The sequence below is a fragment of the Muntiacus reevesi genome, chromosome 8 (assembly GCF_963930625.1).
Source record: "Muntiacus reevesi chromosome 8, mMunRee1.1, whole genome shotgun sequence".
In the NCBI taxonomy this organism is placed as follows: Eukaryota; Metazoa; Chordata; class Mammalia; order Artiodactyla; family Cervidae; genus Muntiacus; species Muntiacus reevesi.
In genome coordinates, this window is record NC_089256.1 from 37,614,838 (window position 1) to 37,628,807 (window position 13,970).

Below are 13,970 nucleotides of genomic sequence, written 5' to 3' on the forward strand. Positions count from 1 at the left end.
AGGAGGGCAATGCAACCCACTTCAGTATTCTTGCCTAGAGAATCCCATGGACAGAGGAGCCTGGCAGGCCACAGTCCACAGGGTCATAGAGTCGGACACAACTGAAGTGACAGCATAGCAGCACCCACTTCAGGATTCCTGTCTGGAGAATTCCACTGACAGAAGACCCTGACAGGTCCATGGGGTCGCCAAGAGTCAGACGCATCTGACCAATTAACACACACACACTTCTACTCTAGTGAAAAGTTTAACAAAAATAGCATATAAAGTAGGCAATGGTGACCTGCTAGTTTGCTTTGACCATAGCAAGTGCCAGGAGACTATTATGACAGATAGTTTCCCCTTTTTCTTCTGTAATAGTAAAATTGACCTATTATTTGTCTTTGCAGTTTTTCTTCACATCTTTTGCTGCCAGGGATAGAAGTTACCTCAGTATCTTTAGGTTGTGGCAGAACGTACTATTAGACAAGGTAAGTGTTCACACCAGAGATTGGTGCTTATTATAATACCAACCTCCCAATGTGTGCCTAACCAGTGTTTGTGAGTTGAAAACTCCTTTTTATTTTCCTGGGGTTAATTTTGACTAGACTATTCAAATCCAAGAAGAAACTTGAAGCAAAGCAAAATCCATAGTTACAAGTTAAGATGTTAATTGAAATCCCCAGGGTAACCACTGAGAAAATAACTTAAAAATAACTTACCATCCAAAATAAGGTAAATGAAACATAAAGGGAATGAAAATAGATAGTCAATAAAAGATACATTAGATTTATTATTTTTATTTATTTATTTTTCCATTTATTTTTATTAGTTGGAGAACAATTGTATACCAACAAATTAATTAACTTAGATGAAATGGGCAAATACCTAGAAAGTCACAAACTATTGAAACTGACTCAATCAGAAATAGAAAATCTGAATAGACCTATAACTAGGAAAGAGATTGAATTAGTAATCAAAAATCTACCAACAGAGAAAAACTCAGGCCCAGATGGCTTCATTGATTAATCTGTGAAATGTTACAGTAGAATAAACACCAATCTGTCACAAAACATTCCAAAAAGGAGTTCCCAACTTACTCTATGAAGGCAGTATTATTACCGTGATACCAAAACCAGACAAAGAACATCACAAGAAAACTACAGACCAATATTTATGGTCATTGTGTCTATGAATGTGGAAACAAAATTCCTCAAGAAAATATTAGCAAGCCAAAATCAGCAACATAAAAAAAGATTATATACCATGATTTATTCAAGGTTGTTCAACACATGAAAATCAATGTAATAAACTATTAGTAGAATAGAGGACAAAAAACATGATCATGTCAATCAGTACAGAAAAAATTTTTGACAAAATACAACATCCTTTCATGATTGAAAAAACAAAACAAAACAAGCTAGGGCTAGCAAGGAATTTCATCAGTTGGATAAAGTTCATAGCCACATATTTACTGGTGGGTGAGAGACCAGTCGTTCCCCTTTAAGGTCAGGAATAAGACAAGGATGTCCTTTCTTGCCACTTCTATCCAATGTTGTATTGAAGGTTCTAGCCAGGAAAATTAGACAAGGAAAAAAAGAAAAAGACATCTACTTTAAAAATGAAGAAATAAAACTATGTCCATTGACAGATGACATGTTTTTCTATAAATAAAATCCCAAGAAAACCAATAAAAATGTGCTAGAACCAATAAATAAATTCAGCAATTGTTGGACGAAATTAAAGGCAACTTAAGTAACAGAAAAGAATCTCATGCTTATGGATTAGATAACTTAATATTGCTAGGATGACAATACTCCACAAATTAAGCTGCAGATTTAATACAATCCCTATCAGAATCCCAACTGGCATTTTTATAGAAATTGACAGGTGGATCCTAAAATTCACATGGACATGTAAGTTACCCAGAATAGCAAAAACAGTCTTGAAAAAGAACAAAGTTAGATGAATTAGTCTGTTAGGTCTGCCATGACAAAATGCCATCAACTGAACAGCTTAAACAACAGAAATTTATTTTCTTAGGGTTTTGGAACCCAAAGGCCCCCATCTTCAAATACCATTACATTGGGAGTTGGGGCTTCAACATATGGATTGTAGGTGGACACAATTCAGACTAGAGCAACCTCATTTAATTTTCTCATTAAAATCTCTATATCCAAGTATAGCCATATTAGGGGTTAGAGTTTCAACATGTGAATTTGGGGGAATACAATTAGGTTCAGAATACTAGAAGACTTATGCTTCTTGATTTCAATGTTTACTACAAACCAGTAATCAAGGCAGTATACCTACTGGCAAAAGTCTAGACATACAGATTAGTGGCATAGAATTGAGAATCTAGAAATCTTATCAGTCATAAATTGATTTTTGACAAGGGTGCCAAAACAATTCAGTGAGGAAAGAATAGTGCTGGATTCACCAAATGGTTTGCTGTTGTAATAACTAGATATCAACATGCAAAAGAGTGAACTTTAACCCCTACGTCATACCATACACAAAAATTAACTCAAAATGGATCATAGGCTTAAATGCAGGTCTAAAAGTATAACATTATCAGAAGAAACTCTAGGTGTAAATAGTTATGACCTTTGGATTAGACAGTGGTTTCTTAGCTATGATATTGAAAGCTCAAGTGACAAGACTTCCCTGGTGGTCCAGTGGTGAAGGCTCGACACTTCCAATGCAGAGGGCATAGGTTTGATCCCTGGCCAGGGAGCTAATATCCCACATGCTGCACAGCCAAAAAGCTCAAGTAGCAAAAGAAAAAAAATAGATAAATTCAATTTCATCAAAATTAAAAGCTTTTGTGTTTGATGGGGCCCATCATGAAAGGGAAAAGACAACTAACTCATAGATTGGGAGAAAACATGTGCAAATTACATATCTGAGGAGGTATTTGTATCCAGAATACATGAAGAACTCTTACAACTCAACAGGAAAAAGACAAATAGCCAAGTGAAAAATGGGCAAAGGTTTTGAGTAGTAATTTCTCCAAAGAACATATGCAAATGAGCAAGTACATGCAAAGATGCTTAGGGTCATTAGCTATTAGAGAAACATACATCAAAACTACAATGAGTTATACCACTTCACACCCACTGGGATGGCTAAAATAAAAAGACAGACATTAACAAATGTTGAACATGTGGTTAAACTGGAGCCCTCATGCATTGCTGGTGGCATTGTAAAACTTTGAAATATTTGAAAAACAGTTTGGCAGTTCCTCAAAATGTTGAATATAGAGCTACCATATGACTCAGCAATTCCATTTCTGGGTTTATGCAAGAAAATTAAAAGTATATGATTCACACAGAAACTTGCAATCAAATATTCATAGCATTATTCATAGTGGCCAAAAATGGAAGTATCAACAGATGAAGGTATGCATAAAAATATACAAAATGTATATTCATACAATGGAATATTACTTAGCAATAAAAATGAGTCAAGTATGGATACATGGTACAACATGGTAAACCTTGAAACATTATGCTATGTGAATGAAGCCAGTCCTAAATGAGCACACATTATATGATTCTATTTTAATTAAATGTCCAGAACAGGCAAATTGATAGAAGTTGAAAATAAATTTGTTGCTAGGGAGAGGGAGGAATGTTGGGTGACTGCTAATGAATTTGGATATCTTTTCAGGTTGATGAAAATATTCTAAAGTTAGTAGTGATAGTTGTACAACTCAGGATATACTAAATACTACTGATATGTATGCTTTTAGGAAAGTGAATGTAATGGTATGTGAATTATAGCTCAGTAGAACTGTTATTTTTTATTTTTGGACAGATATTTATTTCTCTATAGCCATTATTTTGCAATAACATTAAAAATATTTATTTTATATTGGAGAATATTTGATTTACAATGTTATGTTTTGAGTATACTGCAAAGTGGTTTAATTATACATATACATATATCTTAGCTTCCCTGGTGACACAGATGGTAAAGAATCTGTCTGCAATGTGGGAGACCTGGGTTCAATCCCCGGGTTGGGAAGATCCCCTGGAGGAGGGCATGGCAACCTACTCCAGTCTTCTGGCCTGAAGAATCCCCATTGTCAGAGGTGCCTGGCGGGCTACAGTCCATGGGGTCGCAAAGAGTTGGACATGACTGAGTGACTACAGTGCAGCACATGGATATATTTGTTCTTTTTCAACTTCTTTTCCATATAGGTTATTGCAGAGTATTGAGTATTGTGCTATATATAGCATGTCTTTGTTGATTATCTGTTTTATATATAGTTATGTATATCTGTTAATCCCAAATTTCTAATTTATCCCCCCTGCGCCACCTTTCCCCTTTGTTAAACATGTTTGTTTTCTAAATCTGTGTGTCTGTTTCTGTTTTGTAAGTTCATTTGTATCATTTCCCTAGATTCCACATATAAATGATATCATGTGATATTTGTCTTTGACTTCACTTAGTGTGATAATCTTTAGGTCCATCCATGTTGCTGCAAATGGCATTATTTCATTCTTTTTTATGCCTGAGTAACATTCCATTATATGTATGTACCACATCTTCTTTATCCATTCATCTGTTGATGGACATTTAGGTTGCTTCCATATCTTAGCTATTGTAAATAGTACTGCAGTGAACATTGGGGTGCATGTATATTTTCGAATTATGGTTTTCTCTGGATATATGCCCAGGAGTGGAATTGCTGGATCATATGGTAGCTCTATTTTTAGTTTTTTTAAGGAAGCTCCATACTGTATGCTTTTAGAAAAGTGAATTTTATGATATGTAAATTATAGCTCAGTAAAGCTGTTATTTAAAAAAAAATATGGCTTGAAGGAAGAGTAGAGATTTCCAGATTATAAGAAAGGCTCCTTCTTTGCAGCAGGAGTTTAAACACCACTGTCAGAAACCTTACCTCCTCTCCTTACCACCACCCAGCTAAGCCCCTCACTAGAGTGCTCTTAGGATTGAATAGCTTCTAAATTTTCAGGCAGCTGCTGAGGTCTGGGTATTTCAAACAGTGCTCTGCTTAAATGCTCTCTCTTTCCCTGAATGCTGGGGGACTCAAAGTGACCTGGAAATCGGGAGATGGAGAGAGAGGAGAGAAGTGGGTAAGGGTGTGGATGGGGGATCTTGTGAAGCCCAGCCCCTCCTCCCTCCTTAAGTGAAAAGACAAGGTGGGCAGGGCAGCCTCAAGCGCAACCTCCTCCTACCTCCTTAAGTCTGTATTGTATTGTATTGTATTGGGTATCCAGTCTCCCCAGAGCCCCATGCCCGTGCTTGTACATGGGAGATGCTTAAGGTGGTGGGCCCAAGGATGCTGGGTCCAGTAGTGCATGGCAACCACTTGGGGAGAGGACCAAGCAAATGCAATAAGCCCTAAGCACCAGCAACTCCACTCTGCCCTTCCAGGTCATGATGCTGGAAGGCCCCACCTCACCTCCTGGGCTGCTGTTACTGGCAGGGGCTGAAAACTCCAGTATTGCCCTAGGGACATACTGTGATTAATCCTGCCCCCCAAATACCAAGTGTTTTCCAAGTGCATTAACTCATTCTAACTAGGAGCCTGAGACTGCTACTGCAGTTTGTGTTTGTGTTACCCTGGATCTGAGTGTCCTCTCCAAATCACTTTTTTTTTTTTTTCTTAATGGCTTTTTTTTTTTTTCATTTCTTTTATTAGTTGGAGGCTAATTACTTCACAACATTGCAGTGGATTTTGTCATACATTGACATGAATCAGCCATGGAGTTACATGTATTCCCCATCCCGATCCCCCCTCCCACCTCCCTCTCCACCTGATTCCTCTGGGTCTTCCCAGTGCACCAGGCCCGAGCACTTGTCTCATGCATCCAACCTGGGCTGGTGATCTGTTTCACTATAGATAATATACATGCTGTTCTCTCGAAACATCCCACCCTCGCCTTCTCCCACAGAGTCCAAAAGTCTGTTCTGTACATCTGTGTCTCTTTTTCTGTTTTGCATATAGGGTTATCATTACCATCTTTCTAAATTCCATATATATGTGTTAGTATGCTGTAATGTTCTTCATCTTTCTGGCTTACTTCACTCTGTATAATGGGCTCCAGTTTCAACCATCTCATTAGAACTGATTCAAATGAATTCTTTTTAACGGCTGAGTAATATTCCATGGTGTATATGTACCACAGCTTCCTTATCCATTCGTCTGCTGATGGGCATCTAGGTTGCTTCCATGTCCTGACTATTATAAACTATAAGTAAGGTGAAAAGACAGCCCTCAGATTGGGAGTAAATGATAGCAAATGAAGCAACAGACAAGGGATTAATCTCCAAATCACTTTTGCACTTATTACATGCAAGTGGGTTGGGATCAGTTCAGTTCAGTTCAATTCAGTAGCTCAGTCGTGTCTGACTCTTTGCGACCCCATGAATCGCAGCATGCTAGGCCTCCCTGTCCATCACCAGCTCCCATGAGTTTGAGTAAACTCAAACTCATGCCCATCGAGTCGGTGATGCCATCCAGCCATCTCATCCTCTGTCGTCCCCTTCTCCTCCTGCCCCCAATCCCTCCCAGCATCAGGGTCTTTTCCAATGAATCAACTGTTCGCATGAGGTGGCCAAAGTACTGGAGTTTCAGCTTCAGCATCAGTCCTTCCAATGAACACCAAGGACTGAGCTCCTTTAGGATGGACTGGTTGGATCTCCTTGCAGTCCAAGGGACTCTCAAGAGTCTTCTCCAACACCACAGTTCAAAAGCATCAATTTTTCGGTGCTCAGCTTTCTTCACAGTCCAACTGTCACATCCATACATGACCACTGGAAAAACCATAGCCTTGACCAGACGGACCTTTGTTGGCAAAGTAATGTTCTGCTTTTTAATATGCTATCTAGGTTGGTCATAACTTTCCTTCCAAGAAGTACACGTCTTTTAATTTCATGGCTGCAGTCACCATCTGCAGTGATTTTGAGCCCCCCAAAATAAAATCTGACACTGTTTCCACTGTCTCCCCATCTATTTCCCATGAAGTGATGGGACCAGATGCCACGATCTTAGTTTTCTGAACGTTGAGCTTTAAGCCAACTTTTTCACTCTCCTCTTTCACTTTCATCAAGAGGCTTTTTAGTTCCTCTTCACTTGCTGCCATAAGGGTGGTGTCATCTGCATATCTGAGGTTATTGATATTTCTCCCGGCAATCTTGATTCCAGCTTGTGCTTCTTCCAGCCCAGTGTTTCTCATGATGTACTCTGCATAGAAGTTGAATAAGCAGGGTGACAATATACAGCCTTGACATACTCCTTTTCCTGTTTGGAACCAGTCTGTTGTTCCATATCTATTTCTAACTGTTGCTTCCTGACCTGCATACAGGTTTCTCAAGAGGCAGGTCAGGTGATCTGGTATTCCCATCTCTTTCAGAATTTTCCACAGTTTATTGTGATCCACACAGTCGAAGGCTTTGGCATAGTCAATAAAGCAGAAATAGATGTTTTTCTGGAACTCTTTTGCTTTTTTGATGATCCAGCGGATATTGGCAATTTGATCTCTGGTTCCTCTGCCTTTTCTAAAACCAGCTTGAACATCTGAAAGTTCTTGGTTCACGTATTGCTGAAGCCTGGCTTGGAGAATTTTGAGCATTACTTTACTAGCATGTGAGATGAGTGAGTTGTGCGGTGGTTTGAACATTCTTTGGGATTGCCTTTCTTAGGGACTGGAATGAAAACTGACCTTTTCCAGTCCTGTGGCCACTGCTCAGTTTCCCAAATTTGCCGGCATATTGAGTGCAGCACTTTCACAGCATCATCTTTCAGGATTTGAAATAACTCAACTGGAATTCCATCACATCCACTAACTTTGTTCGTAGTAATGCTTCCTAAGGCCCACTTGGGTTCACATTCCAGGATGTCTGGCTCTAGGTGAGTGATCACACCATTGTGATTATCTGGGGCGTGAAGATCTTTTTTGTACAGTTCTTCTGTGTATTCTTGCCACCTCTTCTTAATATCTTCTGCTTCTGTTAGGTCCATACCATTTCTGTCCTTTATTGTGCCTATCTTTGCATGAAATGTTCCCTTGGTATCTCTAATTTTCTTGAAGAGATCTCTAGTCTTTCCCATTCTGTTGTTTTCCTCTATTTCTTTGCATTGATCACTGAGGAAGGCTTTCTTATCTCTCCTGGCTATTCTTTGGAACTCTGCATTCAAATGGGAATATTTTTCCTTTTCTCCTTTGCTTTTTGCTTCTCTTCTTTTCACAGCTATTTGTAAGGCCTTCTCAGACAGCCATTTTGCCTTTTTGCATTTCTTTTCCATGGGGATGATCTTGATTCCTGTCTCCTGTACAATGTCATGAACCTCCGTCCATAGTTCATCAGGCTTTCTATCAGATCTCGTCCCTTAAATCTATTTCTCACTTCCACTGTATATTCATGAGGGATTTGATTTAGGTCATACCTGAATGGTCTAGTGGTTTCCCCTACTTTCTTCAGTTTAAGTCTGAATTTGGCAATAAGGAGTTCATGATCTGAGCCACAGTCAGCTCCTGGTCTTGTTTTTGCTGACTGTATGCATCCTCACAAAAAGAAATACCTCCAGGGAAATGATAAAGTTCAGGCTTACAGAAGAGCTAGGAGAAACTGAGATCTGAAATTTAGTGGTCAAAGGAAAAAAAAAAAGCTCTTTGAAGTGGGTGAAAGAGAGGGACTTGCAGAATACTTCTGAGGCCGTCATAGCCAAGTAACATTTTGTCTATAGATTGCAAATAAAAGCTAACCCTTTTTGAAAACTTCCTGATGTCTCCTGTGTTTTTGATGTATACATGAGGAGTATCACCATCTTTACTGTAGTTATATCTTTCAAATCTTTGCATTGCTTGGTTATCTTTAACATCGAACATGCAACTCTATTTCAAGTTGACAGTATACTCTCGTTTAAAATGAGTTTTTTTTTCGGTATACCATATAGCTTGTGGGATCTTAGTTCCCCAACCAGAAATTGAACTCGTACCCTCAGCAGTGAAAGCACAGAGTCCTAACCACTAGACTACCAGGAAATATCCCTGTACTCTCATTTTAATAAAGAGAATGGTTACTGTTTCTTGTCTATACTATGACAAAAATCAATGTTTATGCATGTATGTTAAATACATGCAAACTTAATGAAAGTTGAAGGTGAGATCTCAGTTTTAAAACTGTCCTTATTGGATTTTAAACACTGTAGAATTCACCAAGAGAAGGAATTTGAGAAGAGAATCAGCAGCAGAGCTACTTTTCCTGTACTCTCTTAGTGATCTTTGAAGAACAGTCCTTTTTAACATATTAATATCTGTAACAATAGTGGTAACTCCCACTTAGGAAGTATTAGGTGCCAGGCATAGGGCTAGGTGCTTGATGTAGTCTTAGTGTTGTCCATAATTTTATGAGCCATAATTATCTTCTAGTTTTTCAAAGTGATAAGCCACATTGGTTAGATTCATTGATCTTTTGTAATCCTATATTTAAAAAGAGAAGGTAAAAACCCAAATCTATAAATTATACAGCCTAACTACAAAATTCTAGAAAAAACAGAAGTAATTTGAATAACAAATTTTGTGTATATTCAAACAGCTTTTAGATAGTTAAAGTTCAGAATATTGTAATCACATTTACTTGTAATTCAGGAATTTGAGAGTGAAATAAGTGTTATTTTTGCTTACTTTTGCCTAAGAAAGCCTTAAAGCATATTAATCTAGATAAAAGATTACTCCATTAGGATCGATTAAAGCAACAGGATGATTTTCTCTTTGTGTGTGTATGTTATGTATGTGTATATTTAATTTCTCCAGTAAGATAAATCTACAAGAGGGGAAAAAAGCCTGAGGAAGATATGATGCCTTTGAGAAAGAATGTTTTTAAAAGTACATTTTTCCCCATTCATACACTTCCTCTGTTGCTTTCCTTCAGAAAGGGCAGTTTATTTCAAATATTTGACTTAGTTTACTTACTGTAAGTCTCCAATGTTTAGACATGTGTCTAAAGTTTCACCATGTCATTCATGCTGTAGTTGATAGCGCTTCAGCTTAGTTCACAACCTTTGAATTTAACACCTTCTTGAAGACAGCACATTGAGTGGTTGGAATTTGTGGGGCCAGAAGACAGTGACAGCTCTCTTCTGGGATACAATTAGTGTTTTCTATATTTTTTAAAGAACCTCAGCCTTTCTCCCACTCTGATGCTGCTGCTAAGTCACTTCAGTTGTGTCTGACCCTGTGAGACCCCATAGACTGGAGTGGGTTGCCATTTCCTTCTCCAATGTGTAAAAGGGAAAAGTGAGAGTGAAGTCGCTCAGTCATGTCCAACTTCTAGTGACCTGATGGACTGCAGCCAACCAGGCTCCTCTGTCCATGGGATTTTCCAGGCAAGAGTACTGGAGTGGGGTGCCATTGCGTTCCCCCACTCTAGTCCTCCACTATTTGGTTGAGGTTAAGCTGCTCCCCCTTCCATGTTTTGTGTTCGAGCCAGACCATCAAATCTAAAATTTTATGATCTGCCCTCAATCCACCACAACATCATTACTATTTTTATGTTTCTAGTGATATTATCATATTGTTAGATTTAGGATTACTGGTACTATTAATATAGGCAGGATGTGTACAGAAATCAAACTGTTCTTTTTGCACTGTTTTTCCTCTGAGAGACATAACAGTGATGTCTCTTGCCAGTGTATGGGGCTATTGGGAAACTCACCCTCCATGGAAATTTAAGAGTACATACTGAGATTGAGGTTATTGGTTATCAATAACCTCAGATATAGAGATGATACCACACTTACGGCAGGAAACGAAGAAGAACTAAAGAGCCTCTTGATGAAAGTGAAAGAGGAGAGTGAAAAAGTTGGCTTAAAACTCAGCATTCAGAAAACTAAGATCATGGTATCTGGTCCCATCACTTCATGCTAATAGATGGGGAAACAATAGAAACAGTGAGAGACTTTATTTTCTTGGGCTTCAAAATCACTACAGATGGTGACTGCAGCCATGAAATTAAAAGACACTTGCTCCTTGGAAGAAAAGTTATGCCCAACCTAGACAGCATATTAAAAAGCAGAGACATTACTTTGCCAACAAAGGTCCATCTATTCAAAGCTTTGGTTTTTCCAATAGTTATGTATAGATGTGAGAGTTGCACTATAAGGAAAGCTGACCCCGAGGAATTGATGCTTTTGAACTGTGGTGTTGGCAAAGACTCTTGAGAGTCCCTTGGATTGCAAGGAGATCAAACCAGTCCATCCTAAGGAAATCAGTCCTGAATATTCATTGAAGGACTGATGCTGAAGCTGAAACTCCAACACTTTGATGCGAAGAACTGACTCATTGGAAAAGACCCTGTTGCTGAGAAAGATTGAAGGCAGGAGGAGAAGGGGACAATAGAGGATGAGTTGGTTGGATGGCATCACTGACTCTATGGACATGAGTTTGAGTAAGCTCTGGGAGTTGGTATTGGACAGGGAAGTCGGGTGTGCTGTAGTCCGTGGGGTCACAAAGAGTCGGACATGACTGAGTGGCTAAACTGAACGGAACTAAGACTGAGTGTTTAAATCCAGGGCCTAATAGAGCAGAAATCTGCACTCATTTTAAATTCTAAGACTTGAAGAGACAGAATGACTTTCAGGCTTATTCCCAAAGGCCAAAAGGAGGAGGAGCCATATGTCAGAATTAGAGATGAAGTGATGAGGATAGGTTTTCAATGTATGTGGGCCCACCCTCTCCCAATTTTGATACAAGTCACTCCAACTTCTACTTTGGGAATCTGTAATTGAAGGATGACGGTTGGGGAAAAGTGGTTTAAAACAGTTGATTGAGAGCTTCCCTAAAGGTTCAGTGGTAAAGAATCCGTCTGCCAATGCAGGAGACATGAGTTTGATCTCTGATCTGGGAAGTTCTCACATGCTGCAGAGTATCTAAGACTGTGTGCCACAACTATTGAGCCTATTGGTCTAGAGACTGGGAGCCACAACTACTGAGCCCGGATGCCGCAATTACTGAAGCTCGCACACCCTAGAGCCTCTGCTCCACAACAAGAGAAGCCACAGCAATTAGAAGCCTGTGGACTGCACCAAGAGTAGCCCCTGCTTGCAGCAACTAGAGAAAGCCTGAGCAGCAGTGAAGACCTAGCACAGCCAAAGATGAAAAAATTATTAAAAACAAACAAACAAAAAAAACAGTTGATTACTTATGTTAGTATCTATAAAGGAAAAATATGTTGATCTGAAGGGGACTTGGCCAGACTGAGGCCAAGGACTTAGGACCTAGGCCAGAAAAGCGAAGTCATAGAGGTAGACTTTGACCACTGGAAGAGCGAGACAGAGGTGACTCATCAGGCTTCACCAGCATCACAGGTAATTTTTCCCTTAAAAATCGGCTGCCTTTTTCCTGACTTCATGCTTGTCATGCAGATTTCTGATTACTAATCTGACTTCCAAGGTAATCAGACACCTGGATGGTAAGGATGAATGCCTTCTGAAGTCTAGAAAAGACTGTTCCCCTTCTGAGCATTAGTATATTTACTGTGAAGCGTGTGTGTGCAGCTTGTGAGTGTGGCTAGTTTGAGTCAGATGCCCTGAGTGCAGAGCACTCAGGAAGTCAACAGTGCTGAGGCCATTCCCCAAATAGTGGTTAACTGAGCAAGTTAGTGTCATCTTTGAGAAGAGCGCCATCCAGCTTCCTCTTGCAGACTCTTCAGCCTTATCAAACCTCTTATTCCTCCTTATGCCCCTCTCCAGTGATTCTTTCTTTTGAAATTACTTGGAAATCTAGAAGTTTTCCAATAGTGTTAGAAATCTAATAAGAGCAGTATTCAAACCTACCAGGAAAAAAATTAATGTAAATTGCTAAGTATTTTAGTCACATAGTCTATATAGTATCCTGGCAGTGTAGAATTATTTGTCTATTGTTCCCTCTTTTTTACCTTTTTGGTTGCAGAACTCCTCCATCTATTTTCCCTGGGTCAGTGAAGTATACCTCCTCCTGACCAGTCACCCAAGCCAGAAACCTGGTACATCCTTGTTTTCTTACCTCTTCTTTGCCAATGTGTCATGTCAGTCATCAAGAGCCTCATCATTTCTAGCTTGAACCATTACAGTAGTCTCCTAAATATCTCTTTAAACACTCTAATCTGGCCTTCAGGTTGTTAGCAGAGAAGTTGTCATTTTAAAAGTATATCTTTTAAAAACACACATCTGAAGTTGTTGCTTTTCTATGTGTGAACTAGTCAGTGGCCTTTCATATTTAACATGGAATGTAGGCTCTTCATACCTGGCTGCTTCCCCCTCCCCTTGAGACTCTTTCCTTCTTCCTGTCTGTGTTACCCTCTCCCTGCCCTCTCCAGTTATGGTCAGCTGGCTTGCCGGATTGCTTCACTCCTCTGCACACTTGAATTTGACATACATAAGCTTGTCTTACTTGATATTTCAGCAGCATTTCACATCATAGTGCACTCCCTCTGTTTTGAAATACCCTTTTCCCTTGATTTCCGTGTCATTCTTTCTGAACTTTTTTCTGCCTCTCTTGTATTTTTATACGTTTTTCTGGGTACTCCTCTTCCACTCAGCCTTTATATGTCAGACTTTCTTCAGGTCCAGGCTTAGGTTCTGTTTTCCCTCTTACACCTGCTGTGCTCTGCTCTGTATCTAGTCATTTACTATAAGGGATTTTTATACTTGGCAAAAGTATATAAAGGTCATTTACAGTACAGTTAATGTATGTTTTTCTCATAGCTCTTTGGTTACCATGGTAGAGTAAAGATACTTATCTGGATTTAGGTCAGTGAGAACTGCCATAATATGTCAAGAGCACTGGTTTCAGGGGAGTGGAAGCCCACCCCATAATGAGTTCTCTTCAGTTTGAGCAAATAGTATCTTCCAGTGTCACTTTGGTCCCTTATTCTGCTGTTGTATAAAATGATTAGATTTTAGCAACCCTACCTCACCACCAAGAGGTTAATCCTTGCAGTTCATCAAGTAGCCTTTGACTTGTCACACTCTTTAC

General features: G+C 39.2%; 1 protein-coding gene across 1 annotated transcript in view; it reads left to right on the forward strand.

Annotated features, from left to right (window-relative positions):
• The window catches only part of GRAMD1C (GRAM domain containing 1C), a 104,940-nt gene that overhangs the window by 47,696 nt on the left and 43,274 nt on the right, over positions 1–13,970 (forward strand). The window contains 1 exon segment of the mRNA XM_065943720.1: positions 390–470. Within this exon segment, the coding sequence (XP_065799792.1) occupies positions 390–470 (81 nt within the window).